This window comes from Lactuca serriola, chromosome 4 (assembly GCF_051521515.1).
Source record: "Lactuca serriola cultivar US96UC23 chromosome 4, Lser_US96UC23_V15, whole genome shotgun sequence".
NCBI classification, from domain to species: Eukaryota; Viridiplantae; Streptophyta; class Magnoliopsida; order Asterales; family Asteraceae; genus Lactuca; species Lactuca serriola.
In genome coordinates, this window is record NC_136411.1 from 299,437,456 (window position 1) to 299,464,607 (window position 27,152).

Genomic DNA, 27,152 nt, shown 5'->3' on the forward strand with positions numbered 1-27,152 from the left:
GGTTTTTCACCAAGTCAAGTGTCGGGATGCCCCAAATCATTAAAATAAATCAAAAGAGGTTTTGAGAGAGGTTCCACATTCTTAGTGAGATTTGGGAGAGATTTGACATACTTGGAGAGATTTCACATACGGAGAGAGATTTGGGAGAGATTCCACATTATTGGAGAGATTTGACTTACTTGGAGAGATTCCACATACAGAGAGTGATTTGGGAGAGATTCCACATTCTTGGAAAGATTTGGGAGAGATTTGACATACATGGAGAGAATTCACATACGGAGAGAGATTTAGGAGAGATTCCACATTCTTGGAGATATTTCGGAGAGATTTGACTTACTTTGAGAGATTTCACATACAGAGAGAGATTTGGGACAGATTCCACATTCTTGGAGAGATTTGCACTAGTTTTAAACATGTTTTAAAACTATTGAATAGAGGGAATCCACGTGGTTAGCAAAGAGGGAATCCACGTGAACCCATCCAAAATCAAAACTATTGAAAACTGGTTAGCATCGAAGATGCCTATAGAATTTCGTCAATTTCTAGGCCTCGCTGGTTACGACCGCAGATTCATTCAGAACTTCTCTCGGATTGCGAAACCTCTCACCACATTGACTCAGAAACGCGTGACATTTGACTAGGGAGAGAAACAGGAGAAGGCATTCCAAACCCTAAAGCGAGCCCTATGCACCGCATCGATATTATCCCTTCCCGAAGGGACAGAAGATTTTGTGGTATACTGCGATGCATCAAACCAGGGGCTTGGTTGTGTTCTGATGCAACGAGGTAAGGTCATTGCCTATGCCTCAAGAGAGCTGAAGACACACGAGGTCAACTACACCACGCACGACCTCGAATTAGGAGTGGTTGTGTTCGCCCTAAAGAACTGGAGACATTATTTGTACGGTATGAAGAGCACGATATACACCGACCACAAAAGTGTACAACACATATTCAACCAGAAGGAGCTCAACATGAGACAACGACGGTGGGTCGAGCTACTCAATGATTACGAATGCGAAATTCGCTATCATCCGGGTAAAGCCAATGTGGTAGCGGACGCCCTAAGCTGGAAAGAACATTCTAGTCGAAGAGTCAAGTCGTTAACGATGACTCTCCATTCGCATCTCTCCGCACAGATTAAGGAAGCTCAGCTCGAAGCGTTGAAGCCTGAAAATGTGACGGGAGAATCCCTGCGAGGAATGGAAAAAAACTAGGAAATCAAGGGTGACGGAGCCTTATATCTCATGGACCGAATCTGGACACCGCGTCACGGTGGCTTCAGAGACTTGGTCATGAAGGAAGCCCATAACACTTGATACTCCGTTCACCCCAGATCAGATAAAATGTATCTCGATCTTAAAAAGTCATACTGGTGGCCTAACATGAAAGCATAGATTGCTACCTTCGTAACTAAATGCCTTACTTGCGCCAAGGTCAAGGTCGAATACCAAAAGCCATCAGGTCTTCTCCAGCAACCAGAGATACCGGAGTGGAAGTGGGATCGGATCACTATGGATTTCATAACTAAGCTACCCAAGACAACGGGTGGGCTACATACGATATGGGTCATCGTCGACAGATTGACCAAGTCCGCACATTTCCTGCCCATCAAAGAAACAGACAAGATGGAGAAACTCACAAGAACATACATTAAGGAAATCGTACGGCTGCATGGTGTCCCTATATCTATTATTTCTGATAGAGATATTAGGTTTACTTCGAGATTTTGGCAATCACTGCAAAACGCATTAGGGACAAGGCTGGACATGAGTACAACCTACCATCCGCAGACCGACGGACAAAGTGAGAGAACTATCCAAACCCTGGAAGATATGCTGCGAGCCTGTGTGATTGACTTTGGTAAGGCATGGGATACCCACTTACCCCTTGTCGAGTTTTCCTACAACAAAAGTTATCACACGAGCATCAAGGCAGCCCCATTCGAAGCCCTCTATAGCCGGAAGTGCAAATCCCCTCTGTGCTGGGCTGAGGTGGGTGACACTCAGTTAGCTAAAGGACGCATTCCTGACAGCCCTCTCATGGGTCCGGAGATCATTCGAGAAACGACCGAGAATATCATACAAATACGTGAACGACTAAAAGCCGCTAGAGATCGACAGAAAAGCTACGCAGACAAACGAAGAAAACCCTTGGAGTTCCAGGTGGGAGATCGAGTCCTTTGGAAAGTCTCACCCTGGAAAGGCACGATACGTTTTGGCAAGCGTGGAAAGCTGAATCCAAGATACATAGGGCCTTTTGACATTCTCGCCAGAATCGGCCTCGTAGCTTACAAACTCAACCTACCCCGCGATCTCAGTAACATACATCCTACATTCCATGTCTCCAAACTGAAAAAGTGCCTATCGGACGAGACTCTCGTAATCCCACTCGACGAGATCGAAGTCAACGAGAGCCTCAAATTCGTGGAAGAGCTTGCGGAGATCATGGACCGAGAGGCCAAACGAACGAAACTAAGCTGCATCCCAACTGTGAAGGTTCGCTGGAATGCCAAGCGAGGACCGGAGTTCACTTGGGAGCGCGACGATCAAACGAAACTCAGATATCCTCATCTCTTTGCTTAGTTGTATTGTAATAACTTAACTACTTAAATTCTAAATTTCGGGACGAAATTTCCTCTAACGGGGGGATGATGTGACAACTTGAAATCTATTCCGTTGCGGTATCCCATTTCCGTTAATAGAATACTTTATTTTACTATTGTTATTAAGATTTCCGTTAACATTTGGGTTAGACAAATCAACTAATGATTTATTTTATTTTAGTGTCGAAATGAAATAAGTAAAAACACGTGTAATACCCTCAAATTTATTTGGGAAAAATTTTAGTTTGCAACTAATCCGGGTTACGACCATTTAATCGGGTAAAAATTTAAAATCCGTTTAACGTCAGTATCAGGTAGATTTCCCACCTGGCCACAAACCCAACCCCTATATAAGGGTTGAGTGGGCACTAAATGGAACTTTTCCCATTCTAGTCACTCTCTCTCTCTCTTTACTCTCTCTCTTGAAGGCTTTGTTCTACCAAAAATCCGTAAGTTTTAGCTCCCAAACTGTAAGTTCTCTTACCCTAGATTGTTCTAAAGCTCATTACATGTCTTTATAGCTTGAAAATCATCCAACAAGGCCAAGAAGAAGGATTTTATGGCCCAAGAACCCTCTTAGGCCGTAAACCCCTAAAAGGGTTCCAAAATGCCCCCAAATCCTTTCCATAGGCTTATAGGCTAACTTAGAACTTACCCTTGAAGTGTTTTGGACATTAAACATTAAGTTTGGAGGCTTGAAAGAGGGTTTACGGCCCAGGAACACTCTTAGGCCGTAAACTCCCTCAAATGATGCAAATTGAGCCTTAAACCCCCTATTTAGCCTTGGATCTTCACTTAGAAACTTGTAGGAGTGAGCTAAGGACCTCAAAATCGAAGTATATGGGGTGTCCAAGAGTTTACGGCTATAAACCATGGGGTTCACGATCGTAAAATTCCAAGGAGTGGTCCTAGGACCGCAAACTCCAAGGGAGTGCCCCTTTTGAACCCTAAACACCCCTCAAGCAATGGATTAAACCCTAGAACTCTTCTTAATGATGTATGAGACCCTTAAGCACTCAACTACACCCCTCCCATGAGTTTACATCTGTAAACTCATGGGGGAAATGGTCCCTCAACCTTATTTAATACTGTTATCCGTCCGACTGTCGTTGAATTCATAGTTATATATGATATATATTTATGTTAGATATGAAAGTCTTCACCTTATTTAATACCTTTGTAGATCAAAGGCTTGCAAACCCACACTCTAATTAACTATAATAGGTATAGTTAAGACTACTGCTCATTACCTCTATTACTATAATACTCACTATAATTACTACTATTACAAGTTAATGCATGTTAAAGAGAACACTGTATATACTATACTAAAAGTTCACTATACTATAATACAAGAGAATACACTACTCCAGAATATGACACACTATCCCTCTATACGGCACTCTACTGCGCAAATACCATGTAACCAGAGCTTCCCGGAAGGAAAGCAACACTTCATGTATAGATCTATACAGGACGGACACTAGTACATCCCGAATGCTAACTACAGTCCGAGCCGACTAGGCCCAGGGGTGACAATACATCGCTACACTACGTATGACCGGGAAGGTCATTGGACTCTCTGTTATCACTCAGTTTGGTTACATGAGAAATCATATCCTTATCCAAATTAACACACTAAGAATTAAAGGTCAATCTAATTTCCCGAAGTAAATAAATATATCTTACAAATTGAAGTTTGCAACACTACTACAGCCAGCTAGCAAGATCTTTCTTCATCTATTTTACTTGAATGAAATCTATTACCTTATTTTTATAACTGAAAGTTTCAATATGAATACTTTTACTCACTAGCTTTATGTTAATACTCGTTTTCAAAATAACTTGTATTCTCAGGTCAAAAATAGACAGGTACTGGTGCAGCTTTTGAGGAGATGGAGCATTCAAGACCCATCTTTTATTTTTGTTTATACTTTTGGTGTCTATCAAACTGTACAGAACACGCTTGTATTTACAATTGCTATACTAATGTAATGGTTGTTGTTGCTTGTTTTTACTATTATGTAATTGTTATGATACTGTACATGACGTCCTCCACCCCAGAACGTATTCCGCCATTCTCGGTTTTGGGGTGTGACAGATTGGTATCAGAGCATTGTTTATAGTGAATCAAGTATAACAACCCATAAAAGATATACGAACTATAAACACTTCGGGACTAAAACACTCTGACCAAGAATATATACTTTTAAATGCAAAAATATTTAATTAAGTATATATATACATTCACCAATACAAAGGTCAGTATCATACTAGAACAAAACAAAAGTGTTAAGATTGTTGAACAACACAATTAGGCTTAGAGACATATAGTCTCATCTGGGTGGATGTAGCCTCATCAACTACATTTTTGTAGGAGTGAATAGCATGTGCCTAAGAGTGATTGTGGTGTTGCAACAAGTCTAAAAACTTACCAACACTACCACAAGAACGTTAGAACAAGAATACTATAAGAGTATTCTGCATTCAGCTAACTACATATATGATAACTAAAAGGGTCGTTACTAGTAAGGAAATAGTTACTAAGTGGATACACCATAGTTACATGTGACTAGGGCGCTATAGACTTAGAATCTGTGACCTTTTCTTCATTTCCTGTTCTTGTTCGATTGGGGATCTGGAGTTAGGGTCGCTTATTCGAAGGACTATCTTGCTTCGGTTACATGTAATTGGTATGCACTATGCAAGTATTGGGTCGACTAATAACGATCATCTTATAAGTATCCTAGATTAGTACGTCTATTAACCTTTCTTTCCCTATTCTCGCGTAGATAGCATGGCTGGCTTCCACCTTCCCGAAGATCTGTAGTATCCGAACCAAGGCAATGGAGGATGGGTCGATAAGGAACCAGAAGATGATCTCCCGATCCCTTTGGATGATCACCGTGCTGAATACTTTTCGGATAGCTCCAACTCCAAACCAGAAGTCAACAACCTGCCCCCAGTAGCTCCAAACCCTAACCCCTGTCCGACATTTCAAGGTCCCACCCCCATGTGGGCAATAACCTTGCACCGATGGAGCGACGAGCAGGGTCAGCCTGTACCTTTCAACGGAGACAGAAGCTTCTACAACATAAGCGAAGGAGGATCAGCGGACCAAGTAAAGAATAGGAGTATGTTCATAGAATGGTATCAAGATGTTTGTCATTCAAGCCGAGGTATTATAGGTTGGTGGATAATATGATCCAACCTTTGAAAGAGAGTTAGAAATGATTCTGGAGTTAAATTACCATAGTCCAATAACTTGACTAGATGGGGTTTCAGATAGACTCCAATGAAAACATGATGAAATCATTTGAACAAAGATTGACACGGAAGTTAGCCGACTGTCGATATCATTGAAGTTTAAGATGTAATAGGTTTGGGGAAATTGACCTTGTTGTAGGTCTTACATCACATTCAGAGTAGAAAAGTCTTTGACAGCATAAAGACCTAACTAAAGTACTTATAGTATGAGGTAGTCACATAGATAAGTGCTACACAGAACATAGACAGGAACACGGTTCTTTAAAACAGAGAAGGAAGTAAAGTATCTCCTACTGGAGACGGTCACCCCTATGGTGAACCCTTAGTTTGGCTAGTAGACGTTCCATATCAAGCAAGTATCTTTCGTACACCCTCTGGCGTACTTGGAGCTCTATGACTTCGGCTCGGGTTTCAGCTAGTGCTTGCAGCAGGGTCTCATGGTTTCTCTCAGATCTCTCACTTGTGTGTTCAAGGCGATTGGTGCGAATGGTATGCATTCTTGCATTAGCATTAACCTATTCGATACGTTGGAGAGCCGTCCTGCCCTGAATTTTGTTTCGGGCAACTCTACGGATCAGGATTGGTAGAACTCTTTCTACTGAGCTCCTTTCGTTTATGTTGTAGAAGCTTTGGTCTCCATTAAACGGCATAGGTTGATCTTGCTCTTCGCTCCATGTTTCCAAGCATTCTACCCAAGGAGGCGTCGGGCCATGAAAAGCTTGACGAGGGTTAGGATTTAGAAATGGAGCTACCGGGGGTAGGTTCTCAACCTCGGGTTCGGAGTTATCACCATCCGAAAGCTCTTTAGCATGGTGATCATTCAAAGGGATTGGATGATCATTCTCAGGTTCTTCTCCAAACCTTCCAGCATTGCCTTCGTTCGAAAGGTACTGGTTGTCGTGGGGATGGAGTCCAACCATGTTATCTACGCGAGAATTTGGGGTAAGGAAATAACTATTAGACAAACTATCTAGATAATTATTAGAAAATCTTCAATAGTTACATCACTATTTGTAAAGTGCATACCAATTATATGAAATCAAAACAGGATAGGCCTTCGAATAAGTGACCTTAACTCCAAATTCACAAGGTACAGGGGTAAATAAAAAATTTCATAGATTCTAAGTCTATGATATCCTAGTTACATATAACCTTAGTGTATCCACTTAGCAATTATTAACTTAGTAATGAAGATCCTTTTTAGTTCTCAAGTAAATAATTATAGTAACACAAAATACTCCTATAGTATTTTAGACTTAGGTTCTGTTATAATGTTCTCATTGTGGTAGTGTTGGTAAGTTTTTAGACTTGTTGACACATCACAACCATTCTTGGGCATGTGCTAATCACTCCTCGGACCAGCATCATTGATCAGGCTATGCCACTCCCAAGACTGACCATACATCCCCGAGCTTACCTGTGATATTCAACAATCATAATACTTTTGTTCTTGTGATTGTGACACGGATTTTAGTATGAATGCAGGCACATATACTTAGTTAAATATTTTATTATTTAAAAGTATAAACTCTTGGTCAGAGTATTTTAATCCCATTGTGTTTATAGTTCGTATATCTTTTATGGGTTGATACACTCAATTCACTATAAACAATGCTCTGATACCAATCTGTCACACCCCAAAACCGAGAACAACGGAAACATTCTGGGGCGGAGGACATCATGTAATGTATCACAACAATGTAAAGTAGTAAACAAGCAAAAACATCGTCCATTGCATTAATTGTAATAGTTTAATACATGTGTGTTCTTTCATAGAAATAAGACATTACAACAAGTAATCAAAATAAAGGACGAGTCTTGACTGCTCCGTCTTCGCAAAACCTGGTCATCGTACCTGTCTACTGGTGACCTGAGAATACAAGTTATTTTGAAAGTGTAGGTCAGCATTTAAGCTGGTGAGTTCATAAGTACTTAATGTCATTATTTGTATAAGTATGATGAAAACGTTTGAAATTGTTCAATGTAATTGTTTGTATATGTTTTGAAAACTCCTAGAAAATCGCATATTTTCTACTTGTATAAAAGTAGCCTTTTATCGAGGCCTGACTGTTTTTGAATATTTGTTTCTAAAAGTCCAACATTTATCCATAAGTGTGTGGTAGTTTAAAAGTTCCAAAACTATAACACAATGATATTTTTCATGCCTAAATAATAGATTTATGTATGTATAAAATCGCTAAGGCACTTGATGACTCTATGAACCATTATATTTTTAATACTCCCTATGAGTCTTTTGTTTAAGTAAAACTAGTTAAAAGGGTGTTTATCCCGAATTGTGAACATGCTAATAATATCCCATGGTATAGTTATTACCCCCCTGAGCATGATTGAGTTAAATGTATATTACTACGTACAATAGTTGTTGTTTCTGCGGTTTGTAAGTTTCTCATAACCATACTAGACGTGGTACTAATGTCGACATTTGTCACCCCAGACCCACCGGTCTAACTGGAGCTTACAGTTTAGGTGCGGGTTCATCAAACCCGTATAGATCTATACACAAATTCGCGCTCTCCCTCCAAGAGACTCTGGTTAAAGATGGGGACTTTCGTTTTGGTACTAACAAAGCCATATGTCTCACATGATTGCTAACAACAAGTGCACGAGTAATATAATGAAATACCTTTTGTATGAAAAGATTATCCTTGTTATGAAGAATGCATACTTGTGAATAAAACGTTGGTATAGTTAGATCCGTAAGTGTTCTTATACTATAGTATTTTAGTATGTTCTCTTTGTCATATTATATTAGTATGTTCCTTTGGTTATAGTATTCTATGTTATAATATTTGTAACGATAGTATTCTCCTAAACTATAACTATTATAGTTTACTAGTAAGTTCCGTTATAGTAATTGAAGAAATGAATGTACACGTTTGCTACTCAAAGGTATTGAAGTGATTGATGGAACTTTTATGTCTATATATGTATACATGATATATAACTAATATTTAGATGACATTCGGACGAATAACCGATACCCTAAGGCCACATCCCAACGAGGAAAAGGAAATAAAGCAAGCTAGCCGTCCTAAGTCCTTTAAACATTACTTATATAACTATACATATATGGGCATGCATTTGACAATATAAAAGTATAAAAGAAGTTTTGTAATACCTTTGAAAAGTTTAATAACGAAGAAATGATGACTTGATGTCAGTGTATACAATGATTTAAAAAGTAGTTTGTTTGATAAGACAGTGTAAAGTAAAAGAAATCCCTTGTTCGAAAACACAATTTTGAATCGCATGTGATTGATTATATAACAAAGAGTATAACAAAACATTTATGTTTTTCACACGATGATAATCGTGTGTTTACTTGTATTCCCCTCCTTAAAGTGTATAAAATGCATTTATAAAACATTTGAAAGTCTAGTTATAGGGGTATGAACTCACTTGATTGATTGAAGAAGTGAGATGAAAATTGAGCAGAACTTCGACTTGGAAAAGTTGATTTCCTCGGGAATCTCGGAAATCTCGGGAATCTTGGGAATATCGGGAACACAAAACCTTCCTTCGGAACTTGAAGGTGAAAATCGGGGATTCCGGAGGGCTTTGGGGGCTTAAACGCAAAGCTTCGGCGCGAGAAAGAATAGAACTGAGCAATGAAATCCGGAACCCTTGAGTTCTATTTATAGCCTTGATTTTTGGGTGCCACATCATGGAAAAGGGTGTGCCACGTCATGGTGAGTCCACCTTATCCTCTTCCATTGATTGGACGCCCTCAGTCACTTGCCGGGTCGCGGCAAACTGTGCCACGTGGTGGCAAGCCTGACAACCTCAGATTTCGGGTCTCGAACTTGTAAAATCCGTAACTTTCGCGTACGAGATCTGTTTTTGATGTTCTTTATATGCATGCGTAGGTGATAATATTCTCTACAACTCTCGTTTAGACTTTGTCTGTTAATTTTGAATTATTTATTTTTAACAGGCCGGGACACGAAAAGTTCGTTAAAAATCCATAACTTCTTTATCCGATGTCCGTTTTCGTCCGACTTTTTACGTTGCGCTAATATTGTTGAGACCTTCAATTCTTATTTAGGTTTTTTCGGCTAAAAGTCTCTCGGTCTCTATTTCAAGTTTTTAGCTGTCTACTGCTATATCTAGATTTTAGAAAAATCATAACTTCTTCATACGAAGTCAGATTTGGACGTTCTTTTTACGTACGTTTACGGTTTAATGTTATCTACAACTTTCATTTAGATATTTAAGGTTAAAAACTATTGTATTCAAACTTCGCGTTTTTCGTGTAATCAGTGTTGACGGTTTTGTCGGAAATCTTAGAATGGTTATAACTTCTTCGTTATAAGTCGGATTTTTGTGTTCTTTATATGTATGAAAACCTTTTTACGATTCCTACCACTTTATTTAACCTAAATAAATTTTTAGGAAAGTTATATTTTGACCTAAATTTGATTGGTGTTACATTACATTGTCTCGAAATATCGATTTGTGAGATCCACATGTATTCCTCTGTTACTTACTACATGCCCCAGGAAGTGTAATTACCTTATCCAAAATTGACATTTGGAGAATTTTGTGTACAACTTTTACTTTCTTAGTAGTTCCAAGAACAATTTCAGATGTTGGTTGTGTTCCTCTTTAGTTCGTGAATAGATTAAAATGTCATCGATAAACACTATAACGAACTTATCTAAGTATGGTTTGTATAAATATTTCAGGAGGTCCATGAATACTGCTGGAGCATTGGTCAATCCGAAGGGCATAACTAGAAACTCATAGAGACTGTATCTAGTTCTAAACACAGTTTATCGAACATCTGCTTCTAGTATTTTAGTTGATGATATCCGGATCTTAGATCTATCTTTGAATAGTAAGTAGATCCCAAGAGTTGATCAAATATGTAATCTATTCTAGGGAGTGGATAACAGTTCTTGATTGTTAGTTTGTTTAACTCTCGATAGTCTATACACATCCTGAAAGAACCATTTTTTTTTTCTTGACGAATAAGACCTGCGCTCCCCAAGGTGAGAAGCTTGGTCTAATAAAACCCTTGTAAGGTAGTTCTTTCAGTTGACTTGAAATCTCTTGCATTTCCGAAGGAGCCAATCTATAGGGGGTCTCGCCACTAGAGTTTCTGCCGGAATTAAATTAATTCGAAACTTGACTATGCGACTTGGTGGCAATCCAGGCATATCTTCAGAAAATACCTCGGGATAGTCGCATATATGGTGTATGTCTTTGATTTCTTTCATCTTTTTTGTCTTATCTACTATGTGTGCCAAGAAGGCGTAATACTTCTTGTGTAGATATTTTTGAGACTTAGCGTAGGAAATAATCTTCAAGTTTTGGCCCAACTTGTCACGGTAGATTATCATTGCCTCCACATTAGGTAGAGTTAGTAGTACAACTTTTTCGAGACAAAGCATTTAAGCACGATGCAGATACAACCAATCCATACCGATAATGATGTCGAAACTCCCAATATTCATTGGCATTAATTTGACATTAAATGTGTGGTCGTTGAAAGTTAGGAGGCAATTTCATAAGATTTCGGTGGTGTTTTCTATCTGATCGTTTTCCACTTCTACTTCGTATGCTACGTCTAATTTACTAGACTCGAGATTTAATATTTGTTTAAATGATGGAGTTATAAAACTTCTATCAATACTTGAGTCAAATAGAACTGTAGCATATAAGTTATTGATGAGGAACGTATTGATAGTACACGTGCTTCGATAAATAGTAATGTATTTTTAGTGGTACATGATCCCTGTCTAGTCCTTCTACAATCGCCTTGTGCATACACGTTGTATATAATCAAGTTCGAATAGACAGTCGAATAAGTGATTCTACCTTAAGCCCACAACCAAACAAGGAACAGGAAGTAAAGCGGAGTCACAAATCCTAAGTCTATAGAATCTTAATTATATACAACCCTAACATATACACTTAGCAAGAATAGATTACCAGCAATGGTCCTTCGTTTCTATATGAATGACGTGACTATTCAGGGTGAGAAGGCAATTGGTAAGTATTTCTAAAGTGCTTTCTATTCGGTTGATTTTGCCATATCTATAGTGTAAGTTGCAGAATTCATGTTTCGAAACCTATGGTCTATAAAGCTTTTACTGGTACTAGTATCAATTAATACCTAAGCCTAAACGTTTTTGATATGAAACGTACCAATAACTATAGTCGGTTCCTGGAGAGTATCTCCAACGGTGATCATAAGTACCCTTCCATTGCCACCCTGATTCTTTAGTTTTGGGTAGTCCTTCCTAAAATTCCATAGTTGATTGCACTCAAAATAGTTACAGCTTCCTTCTAACTTAGTGGTTAGGGTTTTTATACAATACCTCGAGATGTGACGTCTCATGTTACACCTGTTGCAGATTATCTCCCTGCAATTTCCGACATTTTGGAAATTTCACTGTGTATAATGAGGTAAAGTCCCAGTGTAGGATTTAGCTGGGGTGGGAGTGTTGGTAATTATGGAATAGACAACAACAAGTTCTGGTTCTATTTTGTGATGCTTGAAGTTCCCCTTTGATTTCCCATGACATTGAGTTGGCCACCGAGACACCCAAAGTTTTTACATGGTCAGTCCACCACGTTAGAGCCCCGTCCATCAAGGTGCATGCGACAAAATTCACTTTGCTACCCTCAGCGCAGTAGCATACATCAAAAACAGCTTCAACTTTTTGAAACAAATGAGTTAAACCCATAATGCCTTCATTGCCATAAAGGTTTATTGGCTTGCAATTTATGAAGTCCTTGTATGAACAAGTTCTTCTAGGATCTTCTGGATGTGAGTAAAGAGTTCTTCCAGCTCTGTTTCCCAGTCCGTTCACTTCCACGATTCGCCTTCCATCATTCAAGCTCCTTGCAGTTGCCATTGCAATTGTAATGCATTTCGAAACTAGTTGCTCCAATTTTTCCATAGTTTGAGGAAGTCCTGACTCGGGAAGTGGTGGAATTGGTGTGCTAGATGTTGGCATTTTAGTTACTAGAGTCACAACCAGCCTTCTGGTCGGTCGACCTCTCCGGGTTCGTCCCATAGTTGGTTCGGTAGTTGGTGTTACTTCGAGGCGTAATCTGGTGTTCCTTCTTGTATTCATTTTGGTTACTTATTTATGTTAGTAGTAGAGATTTAGTTTGTGATGTTTTGCTAGTTCTTTTATAATGTTTTTATTCAGAATTACTATTCATATAACAGTTCAAAAAGTTTTTTAAACATAATAACATATGCTTCGTTATACTAAGCATTAACATCTGAGTACATTAGTCTTTGTCGTTTTCAAAATGTAAAGACTTACAAGTAGTGGTAAAAAGACCTACAAACAAACATATAAAGTTTATTTATTCTTACATATCCTAATACTTATCCGAAAAGTTTGTCACCAAAATGTTTAGTATCTGAAATATGTTACACAAAATTTTTACACATATAATTAAAGAATATTCTGTTGACTTTTATTGACTTGTGATCATATTTTACGTTTCTTAAAATGCCAAGATTTTAGTCTATCAACTACTTCACTTAATTTGGATAATGCATGAGGCCCGACCAAAATAAAACTTAGGCGTGCAACTAGGCTTAGTTATGGTATGACCTATGTTTTATGAAACCTAATTGAGTATTTGATCTAAATCCTTGTGTTTAGGTTTATTAGATTTTTATCTTTTAAGTGTTGTAGGGTAAGGATATTCCTAGACCTACTAGACTAAGCCCTAGACTATAGTTGTATTTTTTTGAAAAAGAAAATACTAAGTTCTCTATTGTCGTTAGCTCTGTAGCTCTGATACAAATCTGTCACACCCCGACCGATGGCGGAAAACGCCGGGGTTGCTACGTGTTACAATTAGATCATAGTCAACCACATATATCAAAAACATAACACATTTGAATCCTTATTTTACAAACCTTTAAGTGTTGGAATTGAAATTACATCTTCATAATTTAAACAGACAACGGTAAATTAAAGTAAGTCAAGTTTATTCCCAAAAGAAAGGAACTATAATTTCCTTAGAACCGATGTCCTACCTCCAACTTCTTAATTACCTGAGAATGCACATTTTTAAAATACATCAACAAAAAAATGTTGGTGAGTTCCACAAGTTTTTACTCCGTGATTTTTATAACAAGAAATCTTTATAAAACATGGAATGTTTAACGAATAAGTTGTGCAAAACATGGTCGATAATGTTACCGCTAAGCTTCGTGTGAGACCCGATACTTGAAATCTAATACGAGTATACATGTTAACATACTTACGATAAAAGTAAATTTTAACATATTTTTGTGAAAATATTTAGTATTTTTATAAATAGACACTAACAATCGGTTTAACAATCTACAAACAATATTTATACTACATACAGCCTCATCCTAGTATGTATTAGTATATTTGTATCTAGGACTTTGTTATAATTTCCGATTGTTTGAGTTTGAAGACTTTTAGTTGTAATGCTTAATAATGTAAAGCTACAAAATTTCTAACGGGACAACGGTCGTATGTGTCCCTATACAAGTTTAAATAGTTGGTCAACTTAAGTGACCATATACATGTTTAGACAGTACTCCGACAGTAAGTGACCAAAACAAATGTTTAGAGAATACTCTAACTGTAAGTGACCAACAAAGTTTATAAAGCACCCCGGATGTGAGTAACCAAAATCAACATAGTTCAAATCGTCTTGTGTTATAAGGTTTTCAACATGATCATACTAGAAATACTTGTAATTAACACTTTTGTGACCCTTAAAGAGTATGATTTAAACAATATCATGAGTTGTGTTTCTCTTATCTATATCAATACTTTGTGTATGCATTTGAAAGAATAACCTGCAAGGTTAATGACTTAAAGTGATTTCATGTAAGGAATATTATGTCCAAATCAAATAAGATAAGAGAAAATGGTTGAGATAAGTGCCAAGTTAACTAACAAGTGCTTAATCACTTAAGTCATTTTGCTAAAAATACTTCTTAATTCGTCTTATGATTTTCGAGATTTACCACCTTCCCTCTCCATAACTAGATCATCTAACTAACTAACTAACTAATAAATAGTTAGTTAACTAAATCCTATCCCTGACTAACTAACTGATCAAGTGGCTAGAAAAGATCATATCTCATCATCACCACATCCTATCACAAGCTAGCCTAATTGATTCCATCTTATCTTCTCTTCTTCTTCCCTTAAAAATCTCGAAAAATCTCTCTCTCATTCACCAGCCAATACTCCAGGGAAAAGCCCTCAATCTTCATCCCATTTTTAGCCACACAAACTTCCTTCCAACTCTTCAAAACCGTGAACCTTAAAGGGGCTGTTTTCCCTTGGTTTTTCATCCACCATTTCACCTATATAAACCTTCCTTTTGCTTGATATTTTCACCTCCAAATAAACCTGGAAGTTATTCGTTGTGATACTCTTTTAAATAGGGACTCAAAACAGTGGCTAAACTACTCTATTCTTACCTTCTCGCTGAGAAAATTTCGTGATATCAACATAGCGAAAACAGTGGCTGTTTTCGAGCATCAAACCAACACCCAAAAGTCCTCCATCTTGCAGTCCATTTTCGAGATTCAAAGTAGACCATATGTAGCTACTTTTAAACACTTAAAACCCTAGAGAAAGTTCCGTTCCACTCTAAAAAATCTTGTGTTTTCCACCACCTTTTGGCAACATACTTTTGATCCAAGTTAAAGCTAGGTATATTCTTGATTTCTACTCTTTATTTTTATCATCAAGTCCACTGGTTTTAAATGATTTAAGACAATATAAAAGTCTAACATACATATAAATATATTTCTTTATGTGTTAATACATCCAAAAGAATACTCAAATCGTGAACTTGAGTGGAACCGGAAACCGCACAAACCATTCTCAAACCGAATAATTCTACGTGAAAAAAGTGAGTTTTATACGGACCCTCTTTCATGTTTTACAAGTTTTTGAGGGATAATACACACTAAAAAAATTCTTGTTGAATGATTTAAAGGCTTAAATAACTAAAAATACAAGTTATGTCTCTAAACATATCTAAGCTTAAATTTCAGCTTTTTATAGAAACGTTGTGGTTTGTTCAAGGACTGTTTTGTGCTTCTTAAACCTCATGAATTTCAAAACTATACAATATGCAAATAGTTCATGTCTATACCTTTTCAAGGACTACTCTCACACGTTCATATGATTTTTCTACAATTTATGATGATATTTACAAAACTGTCTATCATTTAAAAACATTTCGGAACAGTCTATAAAAATGAACATTTTCACTCTGATTAGGAACCACTTAAGGTCAGGTTAAAAAATCATGGAAAAAGTAGACTCATTTTCTAAGCTCTGAGAGTTCGCGGATCCCAATTTCGATTCACAATGATTTTTCTAGAATTTTTCTAAAAACACTGATAGAATTGCCCTTTTGATTAACCTTGTTGTTTAGTCTTTCAAATGCATACACAAAGTATTGATGTAGATAAGAGAATGGTTAATTTCATTATAACTTTTTACTTATTTTGTCACTAACCAATTTTTTTATGTATTCTAGATCACTCAATTTGTAAATTTAAAGTCGAAGAAGCCATTTTCAAATATATGACTAGGTAAGTAGGTTATCATCTTTATGTCGCATGCCACATAGCATTCTAAATTACATCAGCCCACATGGCATACTCAATTGAACTGGCCCACATGGCATGTTGATCTTTTTGTTAAATATTAATTTTTTTTAATTGTAAAAGCAATAAGTGGTTTTGAAATTTATTATTATTGTTATTACAATGAATATAAAATATTTGAATGTTTGAAAATGTGAAGAACACCGACACCACTAATCCACCATCCACCACTACCACAATCCCTCAACACTCAAATGTGGGTTCCTAAATCGATATGTACAAAGCTAGAAATCATGTCGTCATATTCAAAGAACAAATGAACAAAGACACCCACATTTTGTGCGAACCCTAACATCCCATAAATCCATAACATAGTAAATTGATGATGGGAATACACCAAAACAAAATGGAAAATAAAATTTGTAAAAAAGAACCGAAATTTGGGAAATGAAGTCGCCGCTAATCCACCAGCCACCACTACCACAATCCCTCAACACTCAAATGTTGGTTCCTAAATCGATACGTACAAACCTAGAAATCATGTCGTCATATTCAAAGAACAAATGAACAAAGACACTCACATTTTGTGCGAATCCTAACAACCCATAAATCCATAGCATAGCAAATTGATGATGGGAATACACCAAAACAAAATGGAAAATAAAAGTTGTAAAAAAGCCGCCACCACTGTTCACCTCTTGGAAGTCATTGGAAAAAAAAGCCAAATCTGCTCATTTTCGAAGAACCAACACTTCCACTAGAAAGGTGGTATCACTTAACAAATCGGGTGACATAAGATTGGAGTGTGAGATCACCACCGAAGAGGGGTAAACATTCTAAACTGCCATTGGAAACAACGCGAATGGATGGTGTGATGCAGGGAATTAACGGTTCCTGGTTGTGGGTGGAGACGTTCGAAATACCCCGTTGTATTCCTCTTCAGCGAAGATGATATCATACACAAACTATTTCAACCTGAAACCCTCTAATCCATATCTAGTGTGAAGCTTGATAACAAATTTAGGGGGTTTACGGAAACAGTGGTTTCATCGATGTAAACTATTGCTTGCGATCAAAACTAGATCTAAGGTGAAGCTTGACAACATACAAAGGAGCTGATTCATTATAGAAAAATCTAGGGCTAACATTGAAAGGGAGGATTTGTTTCTAAGGTTCAATAAAGAAAGGTTGATACCAGATGGAAGGGAAATATGTTTTAATTACATTAAAAGGTAAAAGGTAATTATCTATGTCAGGTAAATATGTTTTAGATCTATAATACTAGATCTTGAAGCCGTTGATGCCACTTTTTTTGCTTTATTTATTCCAACGGGCCGATGAAGTGCTCATCTTCAAAGTCGAGCAGATTATCGTTGCTGTCGAAATGTGTCCATGCGTCCAATTGTTGAGATGTTGCATTGGGGTTACTTGAACGCTTTGAACCAAAAGATTGTGAACTTCTTTCCATTTGCTCTTTCCATTTCGGAGCATCTTTCAACTTTAGCCAATGTTTCACATACGAAAAAGCTTTGCGGGTTGGCGTTATTTTTTCGAATTGGTCCAAAGCCGCCTTGAAAACATCAAAATCATTTTACCCACTTTTTCGTATGTTTAGGAGGTTGTTGTAAATTCCTCCAAATTCAGTGCATTTGAGTCCAATGTCACGTCACTTGGAGCTAATTTGATTGGGATTGTGAGTTTTACTTCCCGTTAACTCATAAAATACCGCACAAACTTCTCCCAAAAACAACCGAATGTTTGACTATCGCCTTTGATCGGGTCTTAGGAAGTCGAAATCCATGTCTCGGCTAGCTTTTCTTTTTCTTCTTTTGTCCATGGGACCCTTTCTTGGGTTGTGTTGGGTCGGACCGGTTTTTTTCCTTTTTTATTTTTAGGTTGAGGTGGTGGTGAATGTTGAGTTTCCGAAACAATTTGACAAAACCACCTTGAGGTGATTCCATGGTTGAGAATTGGCGAGAGGTTGTGTCTAACGCAAAAGCGTTATGGAGTTTGCGGTTTCTAAAGTTTGGGGGGTATTTTTGTTGGGATCCACTTTTGATTGATATGAAATTGTTGTGTGTGTATTGTGTATAGAGAAAGAAAAGAATGATGTAAAAAATGAATGTAAATATATGGTATTTATAGGTAAAACTAGAAGTTTAAAAAATGTAGCCGTTCAACGGCTAATTCTTTTCCTTTTCTCCCATTCGCCGTTCTCCTTTGTCCTCCCGAGCACAAGGCTCAACGAAGACGACCGACCACGAGAACCTGGGGTGGTGTGCACGGACCAGTATCGTGGTCACGTAGACTACGAACCGGCTCGTGGCGGGTATACCAGAAGGTCTTATGAGATATAAATATGTATCTAAGTTGAACCTATAATAGTTCCCAGCCCTATCACCCACATACAAAACCTTGTCTTCCTTTAAAAAAAATCAACCACAAAGCAATACATATCAAACATTTCCAAATTTTATACCAATTCTAAAATAATGAAATAAAAGAAAATATTACATTTTTGAATCATTTGATAAGCTACAAGGATTCTTACTCCCTGTTAGCTACAAGATCATGGTGGGACTAAGACTTGTTCTTGAACTCTTGTTTGTGAGAAGACGTGAATGCTCTCGGAACCTCATCATTCAAAATAGCACTAGAACACTTTTGAATAAAGAATGTTTCTATTAAAGTTTCCTTGCAATGAAAGGCTATCCATAATTCCTTCTTCACAAAAATGGAATAAACGCCAAGTAGGCTTAAAGAATACCAACTTTATAATTGTAAAAGGACAATGGTGAAATAGAAGTAATCAAGACTAAAAATATACTGAAATAATCATTTTAAGGTATATAATATCAGAGTGTTACATTTATATATAATATGCAATTTCAAAGCTCTTTTGTCCAAATGGCTAAATACCCCTACATATCTTTCTTGTCTCCAAAGACCTCCACACAAGACAATATGTAGATGGTCGTATCTGAAATAAAAAATTATGTCGCAGGTCAGATTTAGAAAAATAGAGGTATGAATGTAGAATAATATAAACATTATAGTCTTTACATGATGATCTTTATTTTCCTGTGTGAGATCGAGAGGGTGAAAGAAAAATTATAGCCTGGTGTTAAATAATAAGCACAAAACAGTCAACATGTTACTACTCAACATTTAAACTGAAGAACCAAACAAATACCATTTATGGTCACTTTGTAAAACTCACATCTAGATTGAAAACCCTAAAAAAATGTTAATATTCGTGTTGGAATAGAGAATCATACAGAGGGTGTGATTATATTCATCGATCTCACCCCTTATTTCTTTTATCCAACAGAAAATCATCAGCACCCGCACATAATAAAAACCCTATAACACTTTCATAAAAAAATCGTATTTTTTCATAAGAATGATGGAAGCACAAACTAATGATGAACAACAAGAACCTTGATGATGGTCGCTAGTGAGGCAGGGTAGGGAACAAATTTTGGTGGTCGAAGAAGGTGGTGGCGCGGGTAGCAGGTGATCAGATGTAGGAGATGGGTTGAGGCCGATCGCGGTGAGGTAAGGAGGTGCTGGCTGTAAAATACGGTAGAGAAAGTGGTGGTGTTAGGGTCAACGGAAAGTGTGGTGTTGGTGAATAGACTAAGCTAGATCTGGTTCTGATGATGGATGTTGGGGACGACACTAGTAGATGGTGAGGCTGAAGGGAGAAAGGCATTCGATCGAGAAAAGTGTGGATGAAGATTGATCAGGTCTTTTTGGAGTCTGTTTCAGCCATCGGATCTATTATCAAATCAATGAGCCAAAGGAAACACGTTGGTTATCCATGTGAAGCCATGTAAAAAATCCTTGTGAAATTTTTGTGATGCATATATATAACTTTAGGTCTCCCGACACTGCAGAAATAAACTTGTTTGCGTTGAGTTCTTCAATCTGTCAACCCGCCAATCCGTCAACCTGTTTAGGTCATATATGGGTTTCTTAAAAACTATATAGGTTCAGGGGCAGTCCTAGGTCGGTGCCCGGTGTGGCACCGACAACACCTAGCTTCCGCGCACGATGTAGAATTTTTTTTTTTAAATTTTTACCTATTGTGCCACTACGTAAAAAAAATCGTGCAACTACTAAAAAAATTGTGCAACTACATAAAAAAATATTGTCACTCTTTCGGGAATTACCAAACGAAAAAAATAATAATAATGAGCCAAATGTTTTATTCAATTATTGTCTAATAGTTCAATTGTCTAAAGCCCTAAAGCCCAAAATAAAACTTAATTGGATAAATTAGCAATTGGGCTAATTGCTTGTAAAAAAGATAGCCCAATAATCCTAATTGTAATTGTTGTTTTGTTGATCGGTACAAAGAAAAAAAAACAACAATTACCGAATAGACGACTCACGGTCTCACGCACGACTACTCGACTTCCTGCCTTCTGCCTCCAAAATTCATTCGATGTGCGATCATGCGATGGCTACTGTCGACATTCATTGAGTCGACAACCTCACAATCCTTAGACCTTGATCGATTTCATTGTTGGATCGATCACAATCCTTGATCGATTTCAACAATAGTCAATCACTCAATCTCTTGAAGCAAGTATCGATCAAGTTCCCTCTTCTTTCAATTTCTACTGTTTTGGTTAATAAAATACACTTCAAAGTCCTACACTACAATGAAGCAAGTAAGTTTTACCAATTCATTAAGATATTTGAAATTGATATGTTTTTTTGAAGTTAGTGATTGACTTGGGTGAAATTGATTTGTTTTGTTGAAGTTATATTGTTTGCTTAGGTTATATTGCTATGTTTTTTATTGAATTGATTGTTTGATTAGGTAAAATTGATATGTTTTATTGAATTGATTGTTTGATTAGATGAAATTGATATGTTTTATTGAATTTATTGTTTGATTAGGTGAAAGCAACTTGTTTTATTGAAGTCATTGTTTGATTAGGTGTAATTGTTATGTTTTACTGAATTTATTATTTGATTAGGTGAAAGCAACTTGTTTTATTGAAGTCATTGTTTGATTAGGTGTAATTGTTATATTTTTATTGAATTTATTGTTTGATTAGGTGAAAGCAACTTGTTTTATTGAAGTAATTGTTATGTTTTATAGGTTAAACTAAGTGGTTTTTTTACCAAAAGACAAAGACCTAATCCTAATGAAAGTGGTGAAGAATGTTTCCAAATACTAATCACCAATCAATCAATTCCTTCCATTTCTAATCCTAATGCAACTCCACAAACACCAATCACCAATCAATCAATCCCTTCGGTTTCTAATGCAACTCCACAAACACAATGCTCTAACCAACCTAATGATAATGTTGACTTGAAAGATCTTCCAAAGGACCCGGCGGATAGGCCATTGATTACAAGTTACAAATCAAATATAAGAGATGATGTAAGAAGAGCATATTTGCTTCAAGGACCGTGTCAAGTAAGGGCACATAAGTTTCCTAAAAAAAATAGGTGATAGATTTAGAAGATTCGTTCCTTCATGGTTTGATGACTTTGATTGGTTGGAATATAGTGTGAAAAAGAATAGTGCATATTGTTTATATTGTTATTTGTGTGGGGACCTCATGGGACAAAAAGGAGGGAGAGACGCATTTGTTTCCCAAGGTTTTGATACTTGGAATAAAAAAGATGCATTTCGGACTCATGTGGGTGGTGTTGATAGTTTTCACAACAAAGCAAAAGAAAAGTGTGCGTTTTTAGTGAGGGAAAAACAAGCTATCAATGTAGTCTTGAGGAAGCAAACCGAAGCAGAGGATCATAAATATAAAGCTCGATTACGTGTTTCTATTATTGTTGTTAGACTTTTATTGAAAACCGGTTTACCGTTTCGTGGTCATGACGAGTCGGTTAACTCGGAAAATAGAGGGCTATACGTTGAAGTGTTAAAAGCCATTCGAGAGACTAGTGAAGATATTTTTAGCAATACTTTAGAAAATGCTCCTAAAAACAATCAACTAATTTCCCCTAAAATTCAAAAAGAACATGTGCAATGTTTTACACAAGAAGCACTTTTGAGTATTTGTGAAGAGATTGGTCAAGATGTTTTTGCTTTACTAGTTGATGAATCTAGTGATGTTTCAAAAAAGGAACAAATGGCTATTGTTTTGCGTTATGTCGATAGTCTTGGCTTTGTGAAAGAAAGATTCATAGGTCTAGTGTACGTGAAGAATACATCTTCTTTGACACTCAAAAACACCATAAATGAGGTACTTACAAGTAATAAGTTGAGTTTTAGTAAGGTAATTTATTCTTTACTTTTTTGTTATTTCAATTTAATTAATATATATATATATATATATATATATATATATATATATATTAATTGTTTTAAATTTTAAAAGATAAGAGGACAAGGTTATGATGGGGCTAGCAATATGCGAGGGGAATTCAATGGTTTGAAAGCTTTGATATTACAAGAGAATGATACGACTTTTGATGTACATTTCTTTGCAGACCAACTTCAATTAGTAGTTGTGGTTGTAGCAAAGAAGCATGATGGTGTTAGTGACTTTTTTGAGCAAATTTCATTGGTGGTTAATGTAGTTTGTGCATCGTGTAAAAGAAAAGACTTACTACAAGAGCAAGCAAAAGAAAGGGTGCAAAAAGGCTTGTGTAATGGTGAACTTGAAACCGGAAGAGGGTTAAATCAAGAGACTACACTTGTTCGAGCGGGACAAACAAGATGGGGTTCACATTTCAACACACTCACAAGTTTGATGAAGTTGTTTGCGGATGTTCTTATAGTTTTAGATTTTGTGAAAGATGAGGGAGGGTCATTGGCAAACCGTCAACAAGCATCTAGAATCTTAGCATATTTTAAATCATATGAGTTCGTGTTTTACTTACATATGATGTATGACATTTTACACCTCACGAGTACATTGTCAAAGAGAGTTCAAAGAAAAGATCTAGACATTTTAGAAGCGGCTTCGATGGTTAGAGGGACAATGGAGGCATTGCAATCTTTTAGAAACATAGGGTTTGCGAGCATTTTGCCAAAAGTATCCTCTTTTTGTCAAACACACAAAATTGATACTTTGGATATGGAAGAGTTGTATATTGGTGTGAGAAACCATAGGACTACAAAGACTAATATGTTTCATTTTGAGGTTGAAATCTTCAACACGGTGGTAGATATGCAACTTACAGAATATCAGGATCGATTTAGTGAAACAAGCACCCAATTACTAGAATACATGGGTGCTTTGAGCCCTTGTGATTCATTTGCACAATTTGACAAATCAAAGTTATTAAAGTTGGGTAAGTTATACAAGTATGACTTTGATGATTCAGATATGATAGACCATGAAGGAAAATTTGAGATATTTTATCACTCTTGCATCAAAGATGAGCGCTTCACTAGTTTGAAAGGAATTTCCGATCTTTCTCGTTTGATGGTTAGTACGGGGAAGCATCGGTCTTATCCTTCAGTTTATAAGCTATTAAAGTTGGCTTTGATATTACCCGTAGCGACTGCAAGTGTATAAAGATGTTTTTCAAAGATGAAGCTCTTGAAGACCGACTTGTGTAACAAAATTGGCGATGAATTTTTGAACGATGCATTGCTTTGTAATGTCGGGACCGAAGCACTTGTGAAAGTTGAGAATGAAAAAGTAATGGAGCGGTTTCAAAAGATGTTTGAACGAAGAGGAAAAATTTAAATTCTAATATATCATTGTTATATTATGTTTAAGTGTTTAACCAGAAAAAAATTGTACTAGATGTTTCATATTATGTTTGACCGGAATTTTTTTTAACGTTTTATATTATATGTGATGGGAAAAAAATTTTGTGCAACCCTATGTAACGCTCTGTTCTAGAATATTCATTTATGGATTTCGGAGGCCAAGGCCAGAGGCGTTTTAGTCCTTTATGAAATTTAAAGGTATTATTCGAGAAGGTTCGTGTCGGGGCGTGTTGTTAGAAGCGTAGGGCTCTCTCTCCACCTTTCCGTGGATATAAAGTTCAACAGAAAAGGATTTAGAATGAAGGAGTCATGACACTTTGAAGATTTGGCATTAGTGGCCCTTATGGAGAAAAGTTTGCATGGAAGGCCATGCATGCATGTTTGGAACACGCATGGGTACGCCCAGCATAATCTAGATTACGCCCAGCGAAATGGGGCAACTTGTTCGCGGATGTTCAAGGCGTACGCCCAGCTTACGCTAAAAGTCATGAAACCCTAATTTTTGGGTTGAGCACTATATAAAGGACATGTTGGCTTCAACCCTAGCTCCATTTCATCCTCCCCAACCTCAGAAGAAACCCTAGAACGTCCCTACCCTCATTTTGTGAGATCTTGACCTTGGAGAACCCATTTTTGGTGGTTTAATGCTTGGAAGAGAAAAGAAGAAGGTTGGAAAGGAGGAACCTTGGAGGCCAGAGCTTGTAGATCTGGGATAAGTGTTTCATTTCGGACCTTTTCGAGGTAAAAAGTTTTGAGCTTGATGATTAATCTCTTAGATCTCCTTTAGTTCAAGTTTATGGACTTTTTGGTCCCAAGATTGGGTCTTTGAGACTTAAGCAAGTTTCTAAGACCAGGGCTGTCTCCCTTAGAGTCATATGAGACCATAAACAGTAAAGTTCCAACCTTTATGGTCCTATTAAGTCCATGCATGAGATCTAGTCCCCTTTATGGAAGTAGAAGATTATTTTGGGAGTTTGAGTTGGTTTGGGCCATATAAAGTCACCAAGTCAGTGACATTATGGTTTAAGACATGGAATAAGGTTTGGATCTGAGTTTGTAGCTTCTGAATCGAGGTATTAAGCACTAAATATAAAGTGGGATTTAACAGGCTATTACGTTGAGCGTATGTGCAGGTACGCCCAGCGTACGTGTCGTCAAGCCTGCACGCTAAGCGTACATTGGAGTACACCCCACATAATTCTGCTAATTGTGTTTCGAGTAATTGGGCCTCAGTGTGGGCTATGTTTCGGACTATAGGTCCTTGGGCCTTAGTGGGCCATCAGGAGTCAGTGTCTATGGGCCAATAGTGGGCATGGGAAGCCTACCTATTGTTGGACCTTTTTATATTATGTTTTGGGCTCTAGTTGTGGACCATTATGGGGTAGGGGTAAAATGGTCATTTTACCCTGAGAGTGACTATGCTATTGGGCTAAGTGATATTATGATCTTGGTAGCTCGGGGAGCCGAAGAAGCTGCAATTGGGGAAGTTCCAGTTAGCGGCAGAGGGCTATCAGCAAAGTTCAGCAGTGCATGTGAGTTTTGCCTTTGTGTGGATGGGTCTACGGCCACAATGCCGGCCCATGTAGTTATGAGTAGGAAGACCCGGGGGTTAGCCCTAGGCACTGTATGCTAGTATGATAATCAGGACCAAGGACCAATGATTTGCGGGCGGGTGCCCAAGGAACGGTTTCCATGATAGTTTATACTTGGTGTCTGTGTGATACATGTATGTACATGGTAGGTAGGTGAGTGTGGGCGAGGTCCCGTATCTCACTAATAGCAAAGTGTGGACGGTGTTCCATATCTCATTAGCAGCAGATCAGGGGCGAGGCCCAAAGTAGGAAGGGAGTGAGTGTGGGTTGGGCCCGTATCTCACTATCAGTAGGAGCGTGGGCGGGGTTCCATGACTCATCAGTAACAGGTCAGGGGCGGGGCCCAAGATAAGCGAGGCCTTAAAACAGGAATCCAGTAGTATATGTATAGTTTATGTGTTATGATATGATTGTATGTTAGTATATGTTAGCGGGCGAGGCCCAGAGACAGGCGGGGCCTAAGAGAAACAGATTTGTACACCGAGCGGGGTACGAAGCCAAGCGGGGCCTGTTGTAACGGGCAGGGCCCGAAGTAGCGGGCGTGGCCCAATGCTTGCAGTATGTGATTATGTTTGGTATGTGGTAGGTTGGGCAACTCACTAAGCTTCGTGCTTACAATTTTCAGTTTTGGTTTCAGGTACTTCCAGTAGTGGAGGGAAGACCTCGGGGTGATCGCATGGCACACACCATTGATTAGTCAGCCTGGGATGTTTTACTCTGATAATAAGAATATGTTTTGAATTAACACTTCGATTTTATGTTATGATTTATGTTATGGATTGGCGAATGTGGTTTAAGTAACGTTTTAAAAACGAAATTTTTAGTAATGAATTTTTGGGTCGTTACAAGTTGGTATCAGAGCCTTGGTTTGAGGGATTTGGGCACATTTTCGGGTGTGTCTGAACTCAAACTAAGGAATTAGTATTGAAATTTTCAAAAGGAAAAATCAATTTTTGTAAAAATGGATTTTTGAGAAAAGAACAGAGTTTTAGAAAAAGCGAAAAGAACCTTGAGAAAGAAAAGAACTTTGAAGAGAGAAAAGGGTGTTGTGCATCCAATCAGCCGTGCTCAAGTAAGTACCCCAAAATACCCATACAAGTTTATGTTATGATTATCAATTAGTAGAATAGCATGCTAGATTAGGACTGATGATCTAGGAAGGATGCCTTATGTGCCTGATATATGTGAATGAGCTTTATGAATTGCATGCTAGTGCAGATCCTTGTTATGTGGATAGAATTGTTTGATTATGTTGTGGTTAGATTTTCCTTTTGTCCGAATGTTGCTTGATTTGTGCTTTGTAGGACTCTGAGTGATGGGAGTTAGCCGTTAGGTGAATACGTCACGTCACATGTGATCAGGGTTGAATAA

At 37.5% G+C, this 27,152-nt stretch overlaps 1 protein-coding gene across 1 annotated transcript; it reads left to right on the forward strand.

Annotated features, from left to right (window-relative positions):
• Positions 1-21,151: 21,151 nt before the first annotated feature.
• Positions 21,152-23,989, forward strand: LOC145099462 (uncharacterized). Its single transcript, XM_079037035.1, has 6 exons — positions 21,152-21,160; positions 21,393-21,422; positions 21,473-21,502; positions 21,598-21,914; positions 22,015-22,741; positions 22,844-23,989. Exons 1-6 carry the CDS (start codon positions 21,152-21,154, stop codon positions 23,987-23,989), a joined length of 2,259 nt encoding a protein of 752 aa, XP_078893161.1.
• The last annotated feature ends 3,163 nt before the right edge of the window (positions 23,990-27,152 follow it).